This window comes from Anarhichas minor, unplaced genomic scaffold (assembly GCF_050575085.1).
Source record: "Anarhichas minor isolate MPS153535 unplaced genomic scaffold, ASM5057508v1 ptg000014l, whole genome shotgun sequence".
Taxonomy (NCBI): domain Eukaryota; kingdom Metazoa; phylum Chordata; class Actinopteri; order Perciformes; family Anarhichadidae; genus Anarhichas; species Anarhichas minor.
The window spans coordinates 4967401-4993692 of NW_027466460.1; the positions used below are offsets into that span (position 1 = coordinate 4967401).

General features: G+C 40.9%; 4 protein-coding genes and 1 long non-coding RNA gene across 7 annotated transcripts in view; 2 read left to right on the forward strand and 3 right to left on the reverse strand.

Annotated features, from left to right (window-relative positions):
- Positions 1-6793, reverse strand: cunh17orf67 (chromosome unknown C17orf67 homolog). Its single transcript, XM_076091150.1, has 4 exons — positions 4170-6793; positions 3280-3436; positions 2017-2117; positions 1-235 (listed from the first exon to the last, which is right to left on the reverse strand). The coding sequence occupies exons 1-4, from the start codon at positions 4248-4250 to the stop codon at positions 233-235; spliced, it is 342 nt and encodes a 113-aa protein (XP_075947265.1). The 5' UTR covers positions 4251-6793; the 3' UTR covers positions 1-232.
- Positions 5597-18750, forward strand: dgke (diacylglycerol kinase, epsilon). Its single transcript, XM_076091147.1, has 11 exons — positions 5597-6278; positions 6696-6855; positions 6936-7055; positions 7178-7321; positions 7457-7614; positions 8097-8145; positions 8265-8378; positions 8556-8627; positions 8839-8966; positions 9595-9706; positions 10759-18750. Exons 1-11 carry the CDS (start codon positions 5827-5829, stop codon positions 10978-10980), a joined length of 1731 nt encoding a protein of 576 aa, XP_075947262.1. The 5' UTR covers positions 5597-5826; the 3' UTR covers positions 10981-18750.
- Positions 14327-20747, reverse strand: LOC142949486 (E3 ubiquitin/ISG15 ligase TRIM25-like). 2 transcript variants are annotated; one of them, XM_076091149.1, is made up of 9 exons: positions 20399-20746; positions 19597-20205; positions 18746-18841; positions 18343-18576; positions 17396-17564; positions 17275-17301; positions 17070-17126; positions 16542-16745; positions 14327-14915 (listed from the first exon to the last, which is right to left on the reverse strand). In XM_076091149.1, exons 2-9 carry the CDS (start codon positions 20191-20193, stop codon positions 14839-14841), a joined length of 1461 nt encoding a protein of 486 aa, XP_075947264.1. In that variant the 5' UTR covers positions 20194-20205; positions 20399-20746; the 3' UTR covers positions 14327-14838. The 2 variants fall into 2 exon arrangements, with proteins under 2 accessions (XP_075947264.1, XP_075947263.1); XM_076091148.1 differs by having other exon boundaries at positions 19597-20747.
- LOC142949488 (uncharacterized) lies at positions 19291-23277 on the forward strand. Its single transcript, XR_012954041.1, has 2 exons — positions 19291-19834; positions 19924-23277. It is a non-coding gene; the product is annotated as an uncharacterized LOC142949488 (long non-coding RNA).
- Positions 21067-26292, reverse strand: part of trim25 (tripartite motif containing 25) — a 10546-nt gene continuing 5320 nt past the window's right edge. For both annotated transcript variants that reach the window (XM_076091145.1, XM_076091146.1), the window contains 3 exons: positions 25039-25170; positions 24550-24609; positions 21067-24464 (listed from right to left, as the gene is read on the reverse strand). In XM_076091145.1, coding sequence (XP_075947260.1) covers positions 23932-24464; positions 24550-24609; positions 25039-25170 — 725 coding nt within the window. In that variant the 3' untranslated portion in view covers positions 21067-23931. The remainder of the gene's footprint in view (positions 24465-24549; positions 24610-25038; positions 25171-26292) is intronic.

Genomic DNA, 26292 nt, shown 5'->3' on the forward strand with positions numbered 1-26292 from the left:
TGTATTTGGATTTATTTGTGATTGTATTCACTATAATACATTTCACTCTTTGATGCACGTTTAAGAAAACAAATGCAGAAACTACTGACAACAGTAAACTACACAACTGTAATACAGTAAGATTATATGCATGACCATTTATATATCAGAAATCTTCACATGGTCATATAGGAGAGACAGAGAGAGAGTCCATCTTTTTATTATTTCATTGCCATGTCCATGGATGGGTCCTTTACTGTGAAGAGAAAAAAGTAAAGATCAGTTAAAACATTGTCATCTGGTCAGGTGGAGTTAAACATTTTGTGATTCATGGATTCTACTATATCAAATATGCACATTTCAGCATCACATAGAATGGAAACAGGTCATCCCTTTGCTTTGCACTTAACAGGAAGTTTAGAAATTTTGTTTTGAGTTCATGTGGCTCTATTCCAAAGTTTGAAATAACTATAGACATCTGTTATTTAAACAATAGTTGACTGTGTTTAAAGCAGGGCTTCTACACCGTAAGCAACTTAAGGCCCACTTATAATTGTTAAAACAAATTCAGAGTACCACATTTTATACACCAAATAAATAAGAAAAAAAAGCACAACATGACAGAAAAACACAATATATATTCTGCTTACCCTCACATTTCAACTGTCTGCCATTATGAATATAAACTGAATGCATTCAGGGTCATATTTCTTCACCAAAAGTTTTGGAGGGAAGGTTGTCTCCCATATATATTTTTGTTGTTTCCAAAACTGATCCATGTAGCTAACAGTGGCAAAAAACATCTGTCTCTGATGTAATTGGCTTGTTGATAATCAAACGCAACTGGTCATTGAAATCATGCTTTGTTTGAAAAACTGTATCTTAAACGTATGTATGTACATATTAGTTTTTTTAATTTAATCAAACCATTTGGCAGTAGCTCAGCAGCCCACTAGATGGGGCCCACCAATGGTGAGAATAATTGGTTTAAAGTATTACGTGGCATCAGTCAGAAACAGTTTTGCAGGTTTCTGAGGTTTCCTGCTGAGCCCAATGGTCTTGAAAAAAATCACAGACAACAGGAAGAGAGTTAACACACCAATAGTGAGAAATTACCAACATAGAAATAAGCAATTCAAAAGTGGAAGAGGCAATGAAGAGATTAAGTTGTAGATGAATGTAATGACTTTACTCCGGCCTGAAAGCAAGAATTACTTTTCTACTTTTGAAATTAGCTCAGAAGTTCCAACGGTTTGGTAAGTGTGGAAAAAAGATTACGCCCTGCAGTGTTGGTTTCTTGCTGTGTATGTGCACAAGGGTGCATTCAGGTAAAATTCAGATAAAATTCCCCAATGACTGTGGTATGTAATAGACTTAATTGATTTCAAATGAGAAAATACATTATAATATATAATATTATATCTAAGGTTTCGCCAAACAATCTCTGACAACTTAGTTTTAAAAAAATTATAATTTGTTTCTATTTATTTGTTCATTTTATTTTGTCATATTATTTTGCTTAACCCTTTGTTGAACTGGTTTTACATGTCAACTGTATCTGATGTGTAAAAAGTTACCAAACAAGTTTAAAAAATAAATAAATAAATGAATAAGAAATTAATGACATTTTTAAAAGATACTGATGTGTAAATGCATATCTTGTCCAAACCTAGAACACTCCTAATGAACAAATAATGAACGCTTAATGACATAATTGATATATGATATGACATGTTTTCATGAGTATGGAATACATTTTAAAACCCAAGGATTTATTTTTAGCAAGCATTCATTAATTGTTAATACAGCAGCAATTGATGCTTCATATGAGGAATTATTATTGACAAAATCATTAATGAACACTGTGATGAAAATGTCTTAATAATTTCTTAATGCTACCTTACAGTTTCTAAGAATGTATTGCTTATAATAGGAAGGTTAAAATGCTGTTTTACAGAACTCAGTGTGATCGATAGCCGATAGCCACTGTCCACCTTGTGTAATGTATCTGTGCTTTGTGCTCTGAATGAACCTTACCCTCATTGGCTCATCAGGGTGGCCGGCCTTCATTGGCCGTTCCTGCCTCTTGCTGCTGAGCAGCTGCTTAGCGAAGCTCTCCTTGATGATAGGGTTGACATCTGAAGGAGAGAGAGAGTAAGAGTTGAACTAAAAAGAGATCAAATGTTGTTTTCCATGTGATACTAACATCCAATTCTTCTACTGGAGGTGGGAAAGAAAACATTCCACAAAGTTGCACATAAAAGAATGAGATTGTATTTTTGTTTTTGTTAGATGTGAGTGTGTGTATGTGAGTGGAAACTAAGACTGTCTGCTCTGGGTTTAACCTCTGCCTGAGTTATTTTGCTTTTTTTCTACGAACATAACAGCTGTTTGCTCGGTGGCTGGGTATTGGCTAATCAGGATGACATTCCTCTTAAAGCTGTGTTCAGACCCATGAATAACCCTCTCACCACCACCCATTGCTGGTGAGCTGTGGCTGACCTGATCTGTTTAGCTGGTCCATGTGAGGCTGTTTATTCCCCAATGCAAGCCCCAAGGGAGCTGCTAAACACACACACACACACACACACACACACACACACACACACACACACACATACACACACACACACACACACACACACATGCTGGCCTCTGCGAGGGCTCTCTGTCTCCCTCTCTCTAACCCAGGCCTGTTTTGGGAGGGACGGTGTTTGGTGGAAGGCAACAGAGTGCCCATTCATCCTCCTCGCTCCCCAGGGAGTCAGGCCCATGCATCACGTGACCCCAGCAGGCAGCCAGGCTGGCTCTCTCTTCCTCTCCTGCCAGAGGGAGCTGCTGTGAATCAACCCAGCTCTGTCAACACGAGGCCAGAGCTGCTGCTGTTGCCTGGGCCCTCAAAGCAACGTGGCAACACACTCTCACACATTCTCCAGTTATCTCGTTAAGAGAGACAGATTTTTGGTTTTCGGAAAAATCATCAATTGTGAAGATTTGTGCGATTTAACTTTTTGCTTTCAAAGCAGGAAAGCCCGCTGAAGTTAGATCAGTTGTACTGGAAATGCACTTGATGCAGCATCTCAATATGGTCATGCAACAAAAGCAAGATGCACTAAATTCAGACTCTCCTAAATGACATCCTCATTATTCTATTTCTGTCTTTTCTTAACTGGCCTAAATCTGCCCTACTAATTGTTGTAAATTCACTCAGCAGGACAAAATGTTCTTTTGACCGAAATTTCAACCCATAATTCATTGAGACTGGCTTCATGCTCTCAGGTAAATCTGAGAGTTTCTTACCTGTGAAAGCAGGACCAGGCAGAGCAAAAACACCACCAGCTTCTTCATCTTCTTCGCCTTTTTCCTGTCTGAGGCTTCTCTGCTCTGAGGTCCTGACCAGAGTCCAGGGGGGGTGAAGGGGGAAATTCTCCTCCTCCTCCTGCACGTCACCCACAAACTGTCACATACGGGCTCATGTTACTGAGGCCATGTTTCAAATAAACTACGATCAGTGATGATACATTTACTCACATGGAAATATGAATCATATTAGCTCTAAAGCTGCAAAATGACTATGCAGGAACAATTGAAAGCACCTATGGTCTATTGAGGCAAATGGGAAGCTGTCCACTAGATGGCGGTGCAAACACAGTCATGTGGAGATGAGAGGCGCTTTTAAGGCTGTTCAAACCATTTCAGTAAGTGATGAGCTTCGTGTAAACGGTCGTGTATTTTAAAGATTCAGGGCGATTCCCCTGTTTCAGCAGGTAAATGTTTAGGTTATCTAATTTTTGAGAATATTCATCTACCAAGACGGGTTCTATTATTAGTGACCATGTGTTGGGGGGCCCTGTCATGTAGTTTTAAGAGCTCATCTACATGTATGATGAAGTTGTGTTCAATCATATTACCACAAATATATAACACAAATTAAGCATTATTTTAGCACAGGCCTACTGGTTGCTCTGGGATTCGTGTGAACTTGGATGCAACAAGGTAAAACAGTGAACAACACCTAGCCTATGTCATGTATCAGCCCATCAATTTCCTTTGTTTATCTTACATCATGATTGTTTTATTGTGTTATTATTTTCCTTTGCTATCACAATGACATTATTTCTGAACAAGGACCATAAAGGTTTTACATAATCTAATTATAAATTCACTTGTTACTGTGTTTAAACACTTACCTGCCTAAGTATCACCCTAGATTGTTTTTTATTTCTTATTTCTAATTCATGTATTCCTATAATGGATTGGAGCCCTGCCATTGATATGCGAAGGAAAACGTCATTGTGCGTCACTGTTTCCGTTTCCGCTTCTTGCTGCCCTCCCCCCTCCAGTGGCGTGCGCACTTTAGTGATAATGTTGCTTTGGTTAATTCCTGGGGCATAGGAAAGTTTTTATTCCCTCAATATGATTATCTAACACGCCATTGCCATTGCACAATGCAGCGCAGAGCGCATGCGTGCTGTGGAGCAGCAGTATGCACATCAGGGAGCTCAGAATCAGAGATGATATAAAAGGTGAGAGGTAACATGTCTTCTTTTCCTTGTTCGCTTAAATATCAAACGGGAAATAATGGAGATATTTCACATTTGGTCCTGCCTTTTTTTCTTTAGAGTAAAGTATTTCTTCAAAAAAAATAATACTTTTGTTCTACCACCTCTGTGCCTGGTATCATTAATTAACACATACACACTTATCTGCTAATCATTTGTCCTCAACTGCAATGGCCATGTTAAATAAATGTCTTTGAAAAGGTATAAGTGCACTTGGCCATTGTACCACTGGTGTTGAGAGTAGCATACACATTAACTAAAGCACAGTTTTGACATATTTGAAGCCTAATTTACTAATGTATTTCCATTTAGTACTATTCAACTTCTGCTCCACTACATCACAGAAGGATACAGTGTAGCCTACTGTTTACTCCACTATTTTGCATGATAAGATAATAAAATACAATACAAAAGCAGTATCTACTTGGGGCCACAGACATCACCTATTAATCATCTCATCATCTATCTTGTGACCTGTTGGAAGGGCCAGACCCCTAGGTTGGAAACTACTGGACGAAACTAAAATTAGCTCCAACAAAAAATAAATGCTGCTTGATGCATCAGTTTTAAAAAATAAATAATAATGTCATGTACAACCAGTCACAGGGGCATTCTTCTGCAGAATGAGGAAACTACTTTTGTACTTTGTGAATTTTGAATGCAGGGTTTGTCACTTGTAGTGAAGCATTATTTTCATTGTTCTATTTGTACTTTTACTCAAGAAAAGGATTTGAATACTTCTTCCACCCCTGACAAAGACCATTCTGCAAAACCCAGCCCACATGTGATACTTATGGAAGCCTACATTTGATTGCTAATACTGTACCCCTATAATGCTACTTAAACAATTGACTGCAGGACTTTAACCTGCAGTGGAGTATTTGCTAATTTTATATTGCTAATCCTTGTACTTGAGTAAAATTAGCTGAATACTTCTTCCACCACTGGTTGTACACTGTAGCGTAGCGTACTGTACTGCACGCAGTTGTACGTATTTGCGTTTCCTCTGTGTGTGAACTGAACTATCTTGACATTTTATCATCTCTGATGAAGCTACGGTAGCTCATTGGTTCGACGTCACATCGCTGTCTTCTTGTTTATAGCTAGTTATACATACAATGAATGTTCCGATTAAAGCTGGTGTTTGTACCAGTTAAACATTGGTGTCGGTGAGCATGCGTGTCGCGGGGAAAATGTGGCGTGCGTCCCGTGCACAGTCTCCCTGACATCGCTCCTCTCTTCACAGCTTTCCGCTCAATAGCATCGTCGCTAACGTCCAGCAGCGATGCACAAGGAAGAGGATGAGGTGCAGGACGACTGCGGCTCCCGGGAGGAGTGGACGCTCCTGTTCTGGACCTCTCTGGCCGTCATCGTCCCGGTCATCGTCACGCTGTGGTGCAGCGCCCAGCGCTCGAAGCGGAAAACGCACATGAAGGATTTCTTTCGCAAGAGCAAGCATGGCTGGCACTACACAGACCTGTTCACCAAGCCCACCTACTGCTGCGTCTGTTCCCAGCACATCCTCCACGGGGCTTTCTGCGACTGCTGCGGCGTGTGCGCCGACGAGCAGTGCCTGCGCCGGGCCGACCGGAGCCTAACGTGCAAGGAGATCATGGCCCCTTGTAGCCCGGGCGGAGCCATGGAGCACCGCTGGGTCCGCGGAAACGTTCCCCTCGCCAGCTACTGTGCAGTGTGCAAACAGCAGTGCGGGACCCAGCCGAAGCTCTGCGACTTCAGGTAGCGTACGGGTGATGCTACAGGTGCAGCCGCATGTGTAGGAGGCCCACTTTAGTGTGTGTGCTCGACATCTGCAACTGTGTGCGTAAAAGAGGTGCTTTTTGCCTTTTACACCCGAAGAGCCCCGAGGCACAATAGTGAGGTGCAACCACATTACATTTTAATCTGTCTTTCATTTTCTCTAATGGACTCTCTGGGATAGCAGCAGGGCACAAGCTGGCTTAATCTCATATTATCAGATAAATGACTCTGCTAATCCTAATAATGACTGGCAGCTTCTCAGGTCAGAGGTCAGCATCAGAGACAGACCAGCACCCCTGCAGCTAGTAAAGGTTCAGGGTCTTGCTTCTTTCAGCAGGAATTGCTTTTGTGTATTTTCTTGCTTTTCATAATGTGTGTGTGTCCCTCTGCCTTCAGGTGTGTGTGGTGTCAGACCACAGTGCACGATGACTGCATGGACAGCCTGACGGCTGCAGACCAGTGTGAGCTGGGCGAGTTCCGCAACCTCATCATCCCTCCTCACTACCTCTACCGCGTCAACAAGCTCCGCCGCAGGCACCCCGACGAGTACAGCAAGGTGCCTCAGTGTGCTCATGCTGTGGGTTTTATTTGGTGTGCCTGAGGTGTTTTTTAAGCGGTGTCTGTGTGTTTCTGTAGCTGGCTTCGTCCTGTGGCAGTGGCTGGACTCCAGTGTTGGTCTTGGCTAACACACGTAGCGGTAACAACATGGGGGAGGCTCTGCTGGGAGAATTTCGCACCATTCTGAATCCTGTGCAGGTCAGGATGGAGCTTCTCCTACGTTGTCTTTAATCTGATCAAATCATCCTTTAACTTTCCCTTTAGTTGTCAACTTAGTCAGCATTCAAATTTCTGCTCAAAACATGTCTTTTCTCCTCCAGGTGTTTGACCTGTCTGAGCTGACTCCCCCCAAAGCCCTCCAGCTGTGCAGCCTGCTGCCTCCCGGCAGTGTCCAGGTGCTGGTGTGTGGGGGCGACGGCACCGTGGGCTGGGTGCTGGACGCCATCGATACTATGAAGCTGAAGGTCAGAGCGGACTGTCTCTGAGCTATGAGAAGGATTTTTATTACAATGTGGTATTTTCTTTATCCCCCTGCGTACCACCACTCCTCTGTGCCTTGTTACCAACATACCCGCTGCTCTCGTATTGTCCTGTTTCAGGGCCAAGACCAGTTCATGCCGAGGGTGACCATCCTGCCCCTGGGGACAGGAAATGACCTTTCCAACACTTTAGGCTGGGGTGCCGGGTACGCTGGAGAGATCCCCGTGGAACAGGTTCTCCGTAACATCCTTGATGCCGAGGTGGTGAAAATGGACAGGTGGGGCAGTAATACAAGTTGCAGTCTTTGCTTTGGGAATAACAGTATGATATCAGCTCAGCAGCTTATGAATTGTACTGTTTGATTTGTCTTACAAAGTGCACGTTCCTCAGTTTAGAAGCTGTGGAAGATTTTGTCAACAGCTTAATAAGAAGAGTAAAGGTCTCAAAAAGTCTAAATTGATGTCGTTAGAACTTCATCTAGTTTGTGTTCATTTTAACGCTGTGGTCGTATCTTCTCCATTTCTTTCTGTTCATTTGAGTTTTTTTTAAGAACTCGTGACAAGTTCAACAATTAAAACTTGTATTTTAGAAGCTTGATCCAGTATTTTTAGACTCAATATATTTTAATTTCTTTAAGGTAACAAAGTAATCAAGTAAATGGATCAAGTAAATGGATCAGTATTTCATCTCCATTTCTAAAATCCTTGCTATCACCCTGTTTGAGTTTCTTTTGTTCCTTTTCATTTCCTACATTTTCAGATGGAAAGTGCAGGTGGCTTCAAAAGGCCTATACTTTCGTAAACCAAAGGTGAGTTGGACCTCTTGTTTTGAATTCTTCTCATCAATGTTCAGTCTTGTCTTTACTTGCAGATATGTTGTGACTCAGTCAGCCGTACATGTAACACACATACTGCACGTCCTCCTCAGGTTCTGTCCATGAACAACTACTTCTCTGTGGGGCCTGATGCTCTGATGGCGCTCAACTTCCACACGCACCGTGAGAAAACGCCCTCCTTCTTCTCCAGCCGCATCATCAACAAGGTTCGGTTATTCTCTTCATTTCAAGACATAAATCATGTGCAAATGCTAACTGAACTTGAATAAGCATAGTGAAGCAAGGCTTTATCACTGAATATGCCGGCTTTTTTATCGTCAGAAACATCAGAGAAACAAAGTGCTTTACGTTGATGCCTACTTTTCTGTTTGTTTCCCCCCCAGACTGTATATTTCCTGTATGGCACCAAAGATTGTTTAGTGCAGGAATGTAAGGATCTGGATAAGAGGATTGAGGTACAGTAGCCTTGTGCATGTGTTGATGCTTCATGTCACTTCTGTTTTCACCTGTGTGGTTCATAGAGTGAAATGGTATCGGACAGCAATTTCCTTATTTCTGATATTCATGGCTGAAAATCACTGATTTATGACACCATAAATTAAGTTTGACCTGCTTGCTTAAACATGGCTATATATACATACATGTATGTGTGTGTTCCTACCACAGTTGGAGTTGGATGGGGAGAGGGTGGCGCTGCCCAGCCTGGAGGGCATCATAGTTTGTAACATTGGCTATTGGGGTGGAGGCTGCAGACTCTGGGAGGGTATGGGGGATGAACCCTACCCGCCCACACGGTAAGACCTGCACTGGCAAACAGGACAGTGAGAGATAACAATTACAAATAATAGATAATACAGATTAAATATTGTTTTATATACTATATTACATTTTTTTTTATTGACCATGTCAACTCGTGCGATACACGCATCGTGAAGACTGAAATCCCTGATATTGCACTCAGGGTTTTCTTTTGTTTATTGAAAGAGAGTTTCAGTAGAAAATTGCACTTTAAAATGTAAATTGAATTCTTTTTTTATTGGTGCCTTTTGTGTTCAGTTCAATTTGTTCAATAAAAGAACAGTAAATAATTAAAATCTTTTAATTCAACAAGCAATTAGTTGTATTTCTGAGGCATACTGAAAGCAGCAGAAAGTCAGAGGCGAGTACATCTTCAATATCTGTGTAGTATCTCTTAATTCATCGCAGTTATTCGAGATATTCAACAAAGTTATCGCACATTTTCATCATATTGTTCAGCCCTACTGCGAGCATCAATTAATGCGTCGCGGATCATCAGGAGTGAGAATAATGAATTCCTCGCTATTCATGTTATGGTATTCTTACTCAAGTGTGTGTATACCAGTACCCCGGGTTACCATGCCAAGTAATGGCGAACAGCAGTGATGTTTCCCGTCCCTGCAGGCTGGATGATGGTCTGCTGGAGGTGGTGGGTGTGTTTGGCTCCTTCCACTGTGCTCAGATCCAGGTCAAAATGGCCAATCCTGTACGGCTGGGACAGGCCCACACTGTCAGGGTGAGGCAATGCTACACACACACACACACACACACACACACACACAGGGCTTACTGTTGGCCTCAATAAGTGGAGAAACACAATGAAATTAGTTTTCACTGCCCTTTGTTTCGTCACAGCACTTGATAATCTGATTTTAAACTAATCCGATCAAGCGTATGCTACTCGGTTCCTGCATGTGCTCATATCCTTTCTTGTTGAGTGGGACTGTGACAACCACAGGAAGCACAACAAGGAAATCATTTTAATACTTTTTGAATACTTTACATAGTTACTGGATGTATACGGTTTTTGAAAACAACGATTTTAACCAAGGGTGAAGGTTTGATGTGGGGGAGCACAACGTCAAGGTTCAAAAAGGAAACAAATAAACTTTGTACGTGTCATTACTTGCATTTATATCAGATTAGCGAATAACACGGAATGATGAAATTAATATTTACGCCTTACATTAAAATTGGCTGTCAAAAAAATGCTGTGTTGAACTTCTTCTATGTTACTAATGGCATAACTCTACTGGAAATAATATTGGATTTAGTTTCACTGATAGAGATCTGACAACAATTGATCATCTTGAAAAAAAATGGGTGAAAAAATGAATTATCGTATCAAGAGCACCTGTCCCTAACTGCCTTGCCTTTATGTGATGTTCAATTTTAGAGAACATACAATAACATGTACATTACAACAGAATTTAAGTGGTTCTAAAAAAATTGCAGAGGACGATGCATTTTGCGTCATGGTCTGTAGCCTGAGGAGCAACTCAGGGCAGCAAAACCAAACTAAGAAGAAGCTTACGTTGACTTTCGCCTTGCTGCAAACCATTCCCTCAATTTTAGACTGTAAAGTTATTTCAAATATTAAATGAGGAGATGCATTCCGGTGGATAACGGCAACATGTAGAGGAAGGTAAAATGTGTAGCAACAGAGTTGTAACCTTCTGTCACCAAATTAAAATATAGAACAGAAATAACAGTGAGTACCAGATGGTAAGCGGCATTAATACAGTTTATCTCATATTCAAGTGTCGGGGGTTATCTTTCCTTCTCCAGCTGGTTCTCAAGAGCTCCAAGATGCCCATGCAGGTGGACGGGGAGCCGTGGGCCCAGGGTCCCTGCACCATCACTATCACCCATAAGACCCAGGCCCTCATGCTGTACCACAGTGCCGAGCAGACGGACGATGACGACGACGAATCCAGCGACTCTGAGACAGAGAGCCCCACCCCTCACGACTCACCCAGGCCCCCGGGGCCGGCCTCCGCCCGTGCATGACCCGCCCCAGACGTGTCATGGGATCTGAAGCTCCTCTTATTTAAATCTCTGTCTTATTTTCTGCAGCCCAGTTTCTATTAATCACTCCGCTGCAGTGGCACTTCGTCTTCGTCCTCTAAGATCTTTGAACACACTTTATCCTCCAGTCACATTGATACGAATAGGTGTTATCATTTTCCTGTTAGGGTTAGGGTTACACACATTTCATATGTTTTCAGAGAGCTCACTGGGGTGAAATGGGAGAGTTTGGAAATGGGCTGGTGGGATTTGGTTCTTTTTAAATATTCTAACCCAGAGCTCAGGCAGTTCTTTTTTAACTCCAGAAAGAGCAAAAACATTTTGTGTGAAATGTTAAACTGCTCAGAATATCTGTTAAATTCCCCCTTCAGGCTCCAAATCACCGTGATTTTGGTTTTAAAGTGTCTCCTGCATTTGCAAGATAAGGCTTTGAAATGTGTGTGAAAGCCAAAAGGTCTCTGAATCTGATGGAGCAAGGGCTCTGTTACAACGGCAGTGTGTTGTTAATCACTGGACGTGTTGGTTTGCTTACTTCATGGTGCCGTCTTAAGTAGCTCACCAAACTGCTAGATTGTACGACGATACAGTCTTGAAACTATATATTTCCTGTAAAAGCTACAGGAAACAGCCTGACTTTATTTTGAAAGTACTGCCAAGTAACTTTTGCCTACTTGTAAAACCTTTTTGTTTTTTCCTTTTTACATTTTTCTTCCTGTTTACATATTTTGTGTTGCACTGTTTTGGCACTTATACTGATAAATACCTTACACTGCGTAGGATGTAGGCTTTATACATGGAACCGTAATGCCGACACTTGATGTTGCTGCCGATAGTGATAACTGCTGATGAGATTAAGCTGTCCCGTGTTGTTGTTTTACGTTTATTCACGTAATCCTCTTGCACTTCATAATTTGTGGTTTAACAAATAGTCACCACAAGGTGGCAGACTAAAGACAGTATTATCTGTAGCTTGTCTCCTTAACTGCTACAGTTTAACACTGAATACCATCAGTTACTTGCATGTACTTCTCTGTGTAGTGTTCAGTTGAGTTGCATCTTCCCTGTTCTCTACCTAATGTGTGCAAGAGGTCATTTGTGTTTCTGTCAGTCGAAAACTTGTAGGGAAGTTAATGTTACCACTTGAGGTGGTCCTGTTTATTGCAGAATGGTTGCCTGTTGCTCACAGCCATATCAGAAAAGCCTGTCGTATGTTAGTTTATGCTTTCTTGTAAGCCTGGAGCCAACTTGCTGCACATAAGGCTGAACAGGGATCAGTTCTTAGCCCAGGATGCCCATGCTTTTGGAATATGCACCTCTTTGGCAGATAACCAAGCCTTGTGGTTTCGTCACCCTCCATTTGTTTGGTGAATGTCTTCTTGCTCAAGGACACCTGTTTGACTGTTTACCTTATCATCATGTTTACCAGAGTTGTGTTGCACTGAAATAGCTTAAATGTAACTGGGCTTTACTGTCAGGTTTCTCAGCCACGCTAGCAGCATGGCTCTAGTTTAAGACACTGTTTTTAGAGTGAAATACCTCGATAACTGTTTAATGAATTGTCCGGCAATTTGGTAAAAATATTGACGGACGCCTGAATAATGAATCCTAATGATTTTGTTGATGCTGAGTATTTGGTTAGCACCACTGTAGGTGACTATCGGCAACTTAAAATGAGTCACCGAGAGGCTAAGTAGGAGAGACTAACCTGCGGACGCGCTGGTTGTAAATGATTCGCGGATCCAGTGGCTGAGTTTGTATTTTTATTTTTCACAGTTTAGTGTTTTAATAAAGTCAAAACCCACAAACGACAAACAAACTTTGTGTTCAAACTCGCCTTCTCCTTGTACAAGGGTGATCGACAGCGTCCAGTAATGATAATAGTAGTGAAAATAGTGTAGAGCGGTCAACAACAAATAAGACTCCCTCTCTCAACCCCTCTCCTTCCATTCATCCAACTAAACTACATATCCTCATTGTTATCCCCAACACCACGTGACTCAACTACCGGAAGTGACAGAAAAGGGTGTACAAAATGACACAGGCCATACCTGGCTCCTACAACCACCAACATTTGTGCTCGTCAAATACTGTAGTACTTGACGTGATACTCTTGATGTAAATTACTGACCGGATTTCTCTCAACCTCAGCTGTAGTTTGAGACAAATGCTAGATAGCATGCTAAATATTAGCACAATACATCCTTACTGTACATATGACAGCACATGCTAGCCTCCAGCTCAAGTCAGAGTGGGACCTAAATACAGGTGTTGGTTGCAGCTTAAGGCTTCACTCATAAATATTTTTATATTAACAATGAATAGAATTACTATGTGTAATGTAAAACCTCCACATCTGAGATGGTTTGCTCAAATCTTTACTTGCGTTATTTGTTTTCCCACCCGCATTCTGCGAAGAAGGCAATGAGTGCTAGCCCATCACAGGCAGAGTAGGGCGAGTTTTCGCAGAATACGGGTCGATCAATATTTCCAGAAAAGTCTTGCACAGTTGTTGCTCGTATGCCATTGGTTGAACTACCGCGTGCCAAGTGTGTCTAAGACCATTACTTATAGTTGTTAGGTTGCCAGAAACATGACTTCAAATGAATGCTTATATTGCTCTGCTGGATGATAAGTAGGCTTTTGTTTGCTAATATATTTGGAATAGCAACTTTGTAAACTTTGCCATAATATCCGAGTGGGATGTCGCTTGTTGTGGAGTTACGCCCCTAACTGGCTGAATCAAAAACCTGATTATTCAGCTTTGATCTGATGAGAGTTGACAACGTAGAGCTGAGCCTGATGAGGTGTTTGCAGGATAACCCTTTTCATTTACGTGACAATGCTTTTTTTTTTTTTCTGGTGCTGCTAGTCTTAAGGATTTAACAATAGCAAAGTGGTCTCTCCATTTTTAAACCATCCAACAAATGTGTTTCCTGTTGTATTGATGATTACACCTCAGAAGTCTGCTAGCGTGGCTAAAGACCTTTACTTGTTTTCTTGTTGAGGGTGGAGCAACATGACCGTGATGTTATTGGTTGTTTTGAATGTTTCCCTTTCAATCCTGTTCGTTTATTTGTTAAACCTTGGCAGATACAGAACTGTATTTATATAGACTCAGTTTCTCAAGGCAAATTTCACTGTGTACCAAAATGCTTTGATTATTAGTTAATGTATATATTTGAATATGCTTACTTTTTTGCAGTCAAATATCTATAGAGATAAGAGAACCCTAAAAGTTGATAGGAATGTGCAGAAACATAATACATTTGACTTTGACCACGATATGGTCCTTATGTGGCCTCTGCTAAACAGGAACGAGAATACAAAGTAAGAGAGAATAAGCTTTTATTGGTAAGTCATGTAAATCACAGCAGTTTACAAAAATGCTAGTAAAGAGGGTTTGGTGAAATTGTTATTACAGGTGACAAAAACAGATTTTGATTGAATTGAATGTATTGAAGCGATCTTTTGAATTTGAAGACATTCCCATAAATATTTTCATAAATAAGCATCATGTCTCTGTGCTTTAATTGTGATATTATACATTTCTTGAAGAATTTGAGGGGGGGAAACTGCTCCCATGATCCCGAGTCAGAGATCACAGCAGCCAAACGGTAATAATGACCTCATATTGTTAATCATTTACCAATTTAACAAATGCTGATCTCAAATTGCTTGGAAATGTTTATTTTAAAGCAACTGCATATCCAGTGACTATTGTATAAAGTAATGCAAAATAAGCACCAAAGGCTGGCTTTATATATATATGTGTCTATGATTTTTAAGATATATAGTAGTGTCAGTTATTTTTATTAGGCTATGGATGGTGTCCAGTTGGTTTTATCTTCTGGGGTTGTAGAAGTGATAGGAGTTTGGCACATTTCCTCCTGGAGCATTGTGGGGCCTTTTGTCTTGTTCTGAAAGGAAAATATACAAAAAGGTTTCTTTTGTAGTTCCCCCATATTATGAGAATTGTGCCACTTGCCAAACTGATACTTGAATTGAATTCTTTCAAGCTAAATTACAACAGTGTGTGTGGGAACTCTTGAACTTGTCGTTTTTAACCTAAAATAAATGTTTTCTGTAGTTGCTGTAAATGCTACAATTCCAAATGCAACTCGTAATTCAGGTTGTGCAAGTCTATAAAAGAGTTATAAGTTGCTGTATTTATTTTTAAAAACTTCCCTGAGAAGCTTGTCACTGCTAACTCTACTGTACTGACACGTGGAAATTACTTGCTGGGCCGTCAGAGGGGGGAGGGACATTGACATGCATGCACATGAATCACAGTCACATGCATACGGCTATTCCAGTTTTACTTCACGCAGGTCCGTTCTTAAGCATTGCACCCTCAGTCTGTCAATTTAATATTTTGCACCCTCAGTTGAAATTTTAATAATAGATGCCAAGTGTAAGGTGGTAGTTCTTAGCAGCACCGTCTATTTTAGTTCATGTATGTACATCAGCGCAATGTGCTAAAGGGCTAGGTGGAGGTTGATATTGATCAGTGGGTGAGGTGGTTATTAAATACACTCTCAGCAGGTCGCATCACTGGTCTCATAGCTCTGAAACAGTTGAGCGTGATAATGACGGCTCTGCAGACTTCATTAGAATTGAAAAACAAGCGCAGATGAAATGTTATACAAGCAATGGGCTTGATTTTGTGGTATGATACACTTCATACAATCGTGCCAAAACACAAAGGTGAACTCACCAAGGCCACGAGGTACTCGGCAGTGTGTGCGCTGGTAGTTCCGTTAGCTGTTGGCGTTTAGCGGTTAGCCAGACACACCGTCCAAAACAATAGCAGTGTGCAAACTGTTTCCGCCTCAATGTGTCTCTGGCTGTAGACTAGTGGCTGGGGGTCGGACATGCCCTGAGCTGTGTTATCACTTGGAGCCTCGATCAATTAATCCTAATTCGAGACAGTTCTTTACTGGGCAAGATAAACTGATGTAACACACTGGTCTACATGTTCACTGGGCCACCACCTTCATAGTAAATACTGATGACTGATGCCTTTAGAAAACAACAACGCCCAATTCAAACACTTGTGAAAGCATGTCAGGGGAGGCAGTGAGATGCTTTTCACCCTGCCTTTAAGTGTGGTCATTATATGTTTGTATTTTTACTCTGTTGTCTTTTCTTAATGTTTTGTTGTAGTCTTCGATCAATCTGTGGCACAATCATTTCCTTTGGGATTGATAGAGTTCTTTTTTTATCTTATCGTATCTTAGGACCTGGTTCATTACAAGCATACTGGACACTTTAATAAGTGTGCTACATTAACTGACATTAGAAACTTGACTTAAGAGCATGCTTAAAGGGTAGCTATTATTACCTGACTAATTAATACCATGATGGTTTAGCATGTATTATTGAAATGATTCTGATGGCATATGTTTTAAGAAGAGAAGTGATACAATCTCAGTGTCCCAGGGTTACATATCTGTCCGTCTGCTACAGTCGTTTTGTATCATACTATTGAGATCAATATAATAATTTGATATTGTGTGTGTGTGTGTGTGTGTTGTATAACTTACTTGTGTTTTGTCCTGGCATAAATAGGGGACCCTGATAAGAGCCTGGTGGCTGGCCCTGCACATACTGAGGTGGATTCCAGCCTGCTTGTGACCCCATAAAAGAATACATTTGTCCAGGAACTGGCTGGAATAATGGATTGATGAGTGGACGACCTGGACTGTGCGACCTGGGCTGCCTTTTCGGCTTTGGAGGCTTGGTTACTTCTGAAACAGAGAAAGTGAAAGCAGACGATAGTGTTACAAAATGCTCGTCAAATTGTTTTACTTTATTTATTTGTTTTTTAGCCCTATCAAAGCACATATGTGCAAGAAATACCTTCATACATCTCTCAAAACATAGGTAAGCACACTACATTCATATATTGACGTAAAAATACAGATTTATCATTGTTTTCTGTGACTTAAAGGCTGTGCAGTAGTGTGTGTGAATGTTTATCATACACACGGGCAGATATTTTATGATAAGCACATGTTGACTACAGTAGATACTACTGTATTTAGATAAAACCTTCATAGAAATTAATATACCAGATTCAGTTTGAGATCCAGTACTTGCAGGTGCTGAGACAGGAACTGCTTTTTTATCTGTGAATGGTAAATGGACTACAATTAGAACATCTCAGGAACACAAGGCAAATCATTTTATATTTCCAGTAGCCCACCACCACAACGGAGCATTAATAAAGTCAACACTTTAATTTAATCTCCAGTATCTCTCACGACACAAACTCACCAGATGCAAGGATCTCAGTCTTAAGTTCTGCAACACAATTGGACAAGATTGGCTTCATTATAATTTCATAATACATTTCCAAACGTAAAATCTCCCACTAACGATGTAGCTGCACATTCACCTGGTTTAAGTATGAGTAGTCTGGCCTCAACAGGCTGTTTAAGGATCTCTGTCAGATACTCCTTCAGGAGAGCAGAAAAGGCCTGTGTTGCCGTCACCTTCTTGGAGTCCAGGGTGATTCGAGGGGCAGAAGGGTCTTTAAACTTTGTAGCTTTGAAGTCAGTTGAACCCTGTAAGGAAAAAATAATTATTAATGCTATGTGTCTGCAAGACATGGCTTAAATAGGTGCAGGGTGTAGCAGCATCTATTGTCTATCCTTGTTTTGATATTACCTCTGGGGCCAAAGTCAGAAATGTTCAAATTAGAGCTGCAATTGATGAGTATTTAGTTTATCCATTAATCAACATATCATTTTCTCAACAATTGTTAATTTCAGAAAATAGTAAAAAACAATACTGGTTATAACACCCAACAGCCCAGGCTGACATATTCAAATAGTTTTTTTTCAATTTAAAGTTCAAAAACAAAAGATATTTGAATCACAATCATATATCACTGAGAAAAGCATCAAATCCTCACAAGCTGGATCCAGCAATTATTCGTTTTTTTTTCTTTAAAAATAGAAAAATGATTGACCAGTTAATATCAAAATAAAATCAATAGTTTCTTGTTAATTTTCTACAAATTGCTGCAACTCAAGTGAAAATTCAACACATTTGCTTTAATACAAATTGTGTTGGCTGCCACATCCACCCAAATGACATACAGGCCAATTCCTTCCTTCTTTCTCGCCTCAAACATGCTGTCCCAGGTATGCATGAAGAAGGGCCCTTTTGAAATAGCATGAGAATATTTCAAGTGTATATGACATAAGACCAGTTTCCCATTTTAATTGTCATTTCTCTCTCTCTGCAGTCTATTCTGTCTCATCTGGCTTTAGGCTGAACCTCAATTCCCCTCTCTTTTCCCTCCCCTACTTCATCTTCCTGTGACAATGTTCATCCCACCTGTAGAAAGGCCAAGGTTTGGGATTGATTCAGCAGGCTGTAGATTTGTTCCTTGGCTTTTGTCATTTTGACAGTATTGTCAGTCAACCTCTTCATGTGGTCCCGAAGATTTCTCTGGCAAATGTCCAGCTCGTGGTCCACGTCATGCTGGGCCTGACGATCTTCTTGGTCCAACATATCCCGCATCTGCTGATACACAGCTGCCAATGTGGTCTTTCTTTTGGTTGCTGCGTCCTAAAAAAAGGACCATGAGAGGAGCCATGAATAAATACATGAACATAAAGCCTAATTAAATGGACATTCTGACATGATGTAATTGCCATCTTTTCTTTGGTAAATGAATACCTAATTGATTTGTTTCCTGTTTTGGGGAAAAAAATAAAATATAATGGATAAGAATTACCTTCAGCTTGCTCTGCGTGTCATTTATTTGAAGCACAACAGTCTCAGTCTTCTCAATTTTCCCATCCAGCAAACCCAGCTTGTCTCTCAGGCCAAGCTACAAAGACAGATATGAAACATAGCTTCAGTACACAGAAAATTATGTTTATGTTTGGCTCACTTGCTCGCTACAGCCTCAATGGAGGGCCTAGAGCAAAATGCAAACAATCCTTTATATATTACATGGACACCATGGCAGCACCAAGGGTCACATGTTTTTATGATGCTAAAGTGCATTTATAAGCAACAGCCTACTGCAATAGTCTTGAATGCCTGAAACCTTAGTAATAGATGTCCCTCTTATTGTCCATTTCTAAGTTAACTTCTAAGTTTGATGGGAAGATTGATATCACTCCCATGTCTGTAACGTTACAGTAAGTGTAGCAGGAGCCAGTAGCTGACTTAGCTTCACAAAGACAGAAAACATGGAGAAACAGGCAGCCTAGCTCTGTCCAAAGGTAAAATAAATCTGCCTATCAGCACCTCCAGCGCTCACTAATTAAACGGTTATATCTTGTACATATGGACAGAGCCAGGCTAGCTGTTTCCCCCTATTTCTGGTCTTTATGCTAAGCTAAGCTATCCGGCTACTGGCTCCTACATATTTCGTGCAACGTAACAGTCATGAGAGAGATGTATCAATCTTCTTGTCTAACTCTGGGCAAGAGAGCGAACAAGCATATCTCTCAAAATGTACCTTTAAAAGGTGAGGACCGGCCAAAATGTCCTCACTTTCTACATAGTCCTCCCTCTGAAGGTTGAAAACTCACAATTAGTCCTCACAAAGACAGATGTACAAGTACACACACACACCTCTTTCAGGTTCCTCTGCTCCTCGGGGGATATGAAGGAGCAGCCTTTGTGCACCTGCTGGAGGCAGAGGCTGCAGATAGGACGGCTGTGTTGGCTGCAGAAAAGCTCCATCAGCTTGTAGTGGTCCGGGCAGATCCGCTCCGACAGGTCTCCGAGGGGCTGACTCAGCTGGTGGAGCCTATAGGTCGGGTTTTCCCGGTGAGGCCGCAGGTGCTCCTCGCAGAAAGAGGCCATGCAGGTGAGGCAGGTCTGAGACGCTTCTGCTTCCATACATGTATCACACCGTATGACATCCTCTTTCTCGGCTTTGCTCTCCTCTGCTATCAGGCTGGCCTCGCTCTTGCTCGTCCTCAAGTTGAAGGTCTCCACGACGGTGCTGAGGACCGTGTTTTTCTTCAGCTCCGGTTTGGTAGCGAAGTGGGTCCGACACTGAGGACAGCTGTAGGAGTCCTTCCAGGTGGCGAGGAGGCAGTCCTGGCAGAAGTTGTGTCCGCAGGGGATGGTCACCGGACAGTCAAAGGGACTCAAACAGATGCTGCAGGTCAGCTCATCCTCTAGACTAATCAGAGAAAATGGACTCGCGTCCATTTCGGCCATGAACAGATGACGCTGAGGGGAAGAAACGAAACTTAACGTGGCAATTTCTGGGACGTTTTTTCCCCATGCCACTATTATGTACTTATTTAATACCAATCGGCCCCAAAATACCATTTAAACATACCTTTCCCGAGCGTACCCAATAACATACAATCCACCTACTCACAATGTTTCTTAAATATCTGTTGTATATCCCCCCACATACCTTTGACGCCGGTGCAGCTAACTCCAGCTCACTGGCATTAAGTCAGGCAATAAAAACTGTTATCTTATTGCTTCTGACTAAGCAAACACACACTCTCACTCTCACTCTCTCTCTCTCTCTCTCTCTCTCTCTCTCTCTCTCTCATTATATATAATCTTAAACTACCAACAAACTATTAATTTTATCTATCTATATGTATATATCTATACAGTATATCTACATATATCTATATATATATATAGATATATGTGCAAATATGTGTTTGTATATATATATGTATACTGTATGTGTGTATAAATCTATATCTTTATATATGTTTACATATATATATGTACAGCTTAAACAGCATTGTGTCGCAAGCACTCAATGCAGCTCTCTTCTGCCAGGAAACGACTGCTGTAGCTATATCTTATGCGTGCAGTGCCAAAAACAGGCTGTGATAAGAGAGAGGGAGAAGTACTTAGAACTGTGACACAAGGAGGTAACTAGTAGAGGGAAATTAAAAACTAAGTGTCCCAGGAACACTGGGAGGGGCCCAGATCTGAATGTGACATGGAGATTGGGTTGATATGGATTTTGACATGAGAGACAGACGAGATAAAAGAGGTTAAAATGTTGGACTGCTCCTTAAACCACTTGTGGCTTCTTAAAAAGAAAACAGACGAGTGTCAGAGAGAGAAACATCTTTTATTAATAATTGGTCAATACAAATTAACTTACCAACAGTGTTGGGGACACTGAAAACAACCACCACGCATGAATCATTACACAAAGGTTGGTTAGAAGTTAACTTTATACAGTTTGGGTAAAATCCACTGTACTGGAACCCTTGAAAATAGTAAATGCAAAAATCAATGAACTTTATTTCAGTTGAGGATCAGCAAACATACACATTGATCTGCAAGCCACTGGAGTCAGTGGATGATCTACCATACATATTACGAGCTCAAAATAGAAGGCATAAGCAGTCACATGTTGCATGAAAGTCACATGTTGCATGAAATTAACTTTAACTCCTTCACTCTAGACGTGCCTGTTAGGCTGTTAAAGCTTGGTGGTAAGAGCAAACCAGTGCAACACTCATTGTGGTATGGGAAGTCTCTCGATAGTTTCACAAATATATGTGTCCCAAACCACTAAATAGTGAAAACAGCAGATTTCACTATACAGTTTCAGACTTTACATGCAGTGATGTTTCGTACCTTCAAATATTCTCATGCAACCTAAGAATAAAGGTCGCACTTGAAGTGCATTGCCTGAAATGCCTCCCAGAGATCTTTAACCTTAACCAACAGTTAACTGATGAAAGCAGCGCAGCAGTCAACATGTCTGAACTGTTACCAGGTTGTCAGAAACGTCGCTCCGGAAACAACAGTGTCGTCTGAACCCCTTAAATGCAGTGAGGTGAGTTGAACAAATCAAACTATATTCAAACAACTTCACTGTTAATATACCGTATGTTGTGCAGACAGAACTCTGCTGCTTTACACCCATACAGTTTGTCGTTTCACACCTTTTAGCAAGATGAACACGTTCGTGGTGGAGCGTCATCTTACAAGCCAGGGTAAACTTTGTATCACCCAACAAATAATCACCATGAATCTATATATCTAACTACCCCTCCACCACTTTACGAAAAAGCCAACAGAGCAGTCTGATGGCTTGTTGGTTTAATGTGCCCATCAAAGATGTAAAATTGTGTAACATTTTATTTCTATGGTGCACACCATGCAAGCATCACATCCTGGGTTCATATTTGGCCGAGGACTATTTGCTGCATGTTATTCTTCTCTCCCTCCCCCCGCATTATTTCCTGGCATAAACTCCACCAATAAAGGCAAAATGCCAAAAAAATATTCAAAAAGAATAAGAGAGACTGCCTGGACTTGATGAAAACAGTCGATATGACTTCTCATCAGCCAAATCAGTCAAAAAGTTAAGGAAGTGACGATATAGGGTTAGTTGATGCGAACGATAAAGGCGCGTATCTTGACAAAGAGGTGAGGTTTAGCAGTAACGACTAAAATGAGCAGTAACGTTACAAGAGCCAGATTAAATAAGCTAAATTCAACAATTTAATGCTTGGTCCACACAGTCTATTAACAGCGTAGCGCATTGCTATCGCCAGATGAGTGACAACTTTGTTTGGCTCATTTTCTGTCACCAGCGTAGCATTAAAGCATGGTGGAATTGGCTAGCTAGCTAACTATCGTACAGCTAGCTATGCTAGTTAGCTAGCTTGTTTTGTACTAATGTACTAAATTTGTGTAATGACCACGAAAAACAGTTCAATGTCTGTTGTTCTCCTATTCTATTTCTATGCCACGTTAACATGGTTAGTTAAGTATTGTTTGGTATCAAAAGTCGGATAGATCGAGGGAATGTACGAAATCTTTAGGGTCACAAGAAATGATTCATATCCTGATATATGAAAAAAGAATCTTGATAACATTTTCGCCACATCACCCAGCCCTATAACGTTAAGAGCAACGCTCCAGTGCACTCCAAAACAATCATTTTTCACATGCAGACTAAATCGCTGCACTGACACATGCTGGAAAGTGACGTCATTAATTCACTTCTGTATCCAGTCACATTTACAATACAGGATGCAAACTAGCACACACATACTGTACAGTTAGTGTACAGTGTGCGTTATGTGTGCTGTTATAATCCCAGTAGAGGAAGTAGATCAAATCTCTGAACATTGAAACCAACACAAGGAAACCCAGCTACCACTCCTCCCAGCTTCATCCCATCAAGGCAACTGGCTGAAGGTGACTGACAGCACACCTGCCTTTGTTACCTTGTCTTTCATTTATATATATCTGTTTCAATTACGTTTATTGAAATGAAAAATAAAGAAAATGAGAAGATAATTCATCCTGCTCATCTTTTGCCATCAAACACAGCATTGTGTCTGTATTCCATCTGCATGCAGTATAAGCTTTAAAAACACATTTTTATCTTGTTTTTAAATAACTATTATGAAGTAATTGGGACACATGAGTGCGTCCTAATCACTTAACATGCAGTGTATAGACTGGAACACATTTTGTCTATTGCTTTACCTGTGTTTTGAAAAGCCGGCTTCATTTTTTTGAGTCACATAACTAGAAATTCAACAGCAGAGCTAATGACAACAGCTAAGGACTTAGCTATGACATGCCATTCATTCTTGACATCAATTTCAGTTGTGAGCTTCAAGCTGTCTGTGGATAATCTGGGCAGAATACCCTCAACCATCTATTCCTTCATTTTCTTGGTTTGAAGCAGAACTAACAGAATGGCACTCGGCAGTAATCACTGATAGTGTGGATTAGCATTATTTGACCGGACTCATTCCAACATCACAAATTGCCATTCAGTTGCAACTGTACAGCCGGCCAGCCTCTTGAAATTAAAAATAAAGACTGGGTTTATAGATACAACTAGCAAAGTATTTCTTTCATTTATTATTGACCGTGATTACAACAGAGGGCTGAGTATATATATATGTGTGCCTGCATATGCCATCAATGTGCATCTGCTCCTCATACCTGCAGCTTGCACAACGAAGCGGACGAGCCACTTGAGAAAATCCAGAAAGCTGGATACACGGCTTCAGCAAAGGGGAACACAAAGGAGTGGAAGGGATATGCCCTGTCTGCCACGTTATAGAACGTAGCAGTACCCTCCTCACAATCCAACAGCACACCTATGCGCTTTGGATTGGGATTGACCAGCACGGTCTCACTGCTGTTATACCAAGCTGACAGTTTGACGTTAAACCACTCGACACACCAGGACTGGGCGTTGCGGCCCAGTCGACTGGTGGGACCTTTGCGGTCAATGCTGCTGTAAGCCAAGCCAACGCCAATGAAGTTGTTGCTGCTCAGTTTGACTTCCCAGTAGTGGCGTCCTTGAGAGAAACCCTTGGAGGCTAGCACCTGGGAGCAGACGGAGAAGCGTTCAGGGCAGTCGGGGTAGTTTGTGTGTTCATCTGAGACAGACGCCTTAGTGAAGCCCTCACTCAGTTCAATGCGTTTGTGGGCCGTCTTTGGATCCAGAGTGAGCACCGTACCATCTGGGAAGGACAGAAAACAAACAAACATTCAAATAACAAACACGTTGCTACTAACGTAGGACACCTGCCGCACTCATTCACTTACATTTCAGAAGTTCGGCTCTTTTTTCAGCTGATGTTATGTTTGGGGGAATGTCCGAGGTTTCTACAACAAAAGACAAAAAATAAATTAGTAATCGGGCTCAGGGATAACAAGTAAAAGCTTTAAAAACGCAGAGCTTACACATTAAAGTTTGTTTACAGCATATGTCAAAACAAAGTTTTATAAAGCCTCATGTGGCTCCAGAGAGAGCTGCATAAAGTCTGATAAATTGACTCAAGTGATGTCACTTGAGTCAGTGTCAGTTGGGTGCTGAAAACCACAGCTGGAAAATAAATCTGGGGGTGTGGAGTGTATTGTGGGTAATTTATAGTGCCAGGTTTTGACAAAGAAAAATAATGTATGGAATAAAGAAGATGATATGGCTGGTTCTGCAGCATCAGTTTTGATATATATATATACATATAATTATTTTTTAACTCTCCATCATGAGTTTGACAATGTAGCAATACTAACTCGGTGGATGGTGTCTACCTGGTGTCTCTTTGGATTCAGCTGCAGGAGTACAGTCTTTGTCTTTGTCTTTCCCATCAAATGCCAAAAGGTCCTCCTTTGATTGGCTCCTTTTCCCCATATTGTCTTCTGTGGCTTGGGGAGGTTTTTGTTCTGATAAGATAAAAAACATAGTACATCTGTTATGTAGCTGCAGTGGTCATTTTGAGAAGCTGTTAAGTGCAATCAACATGCATTAATTAAAACATATACGAGTTCTTACACCAAACAATGAGCAGGTAGAAGCAGTAACACACAACCAAACAGTCTTCCCTCATTGATATTAATGGGGTGGACGAAATATTTAAAACATGTCTCAGTATATTGCATTAGAGTTCTATAGCACCAAAACTACAAACTCAAAAAGGACCATTAAGTTGAATCAACACCTTTCTCAAAAACTGAACATGATACCCTTCATGCAGGTAAGATTTGTAGTAATAGAATAAGAGATACACAATCCACTTTTTCTTCTAGTTCGGATCTGATACCTGAATTTGAATATGTGCAGATAATGCTATAATTCCTATATCAGAGCTCTTTTTGCATGTAATTTGCATTGCATTGCAATTTTGCCTTTAATTTAAATGTATTCCAAAGACATTTATTTTACTTGTAAAGTAAGTAGCCTTCATGGCAACTATGGCAACTCCTTTAATGTTTTGAAAAACTTAAAATCAAGTGCACAGCAATGCCGTCAGTCTGGCTCTGTTTCTAGAGGCCTTCAGACTTTTTTGCATTGTATCTTTTTAGTTGCTTATAATAGTTCAGTGGTCAGTGGTCTTGAGGATTATTGTTTGCTCCTTCATTCGATTCATTCGTTTGTCATGTTTATTTTTGAGATACTCAGCTTATGAGTCGGCTCTGGTTTTACTTCCTGCCTTTTGTCTTTTCCTGCCTTTTATGATTGTCTGTCCCGCCCTGATTTGTTCCACCTGTGTCTCATCACCCTGCCGTCTTTGTGTATTCAGTCTGTATGTTTCCCCTGCGTCAGTCAGTTTGTCGTTGCTCCTAGTGAGCAGTGGTTCACCTGTCTTCCCATTGTGTTAGTTAAGTGTCTTTAGTTTCTACTTTATTTTCTTGTGACTGGCCTTTGTAGATTTGCTTACTGCCCACCTGTGGACTTTCAGCTAGTAAGCCTTTTGCTTTATCAAATCATTGTACTCTGCTTCCTCATTCTTATCTGTGCTTGCGTCCACGACTGTTATTCTTGATATGTGCCGAATGCATTACCAA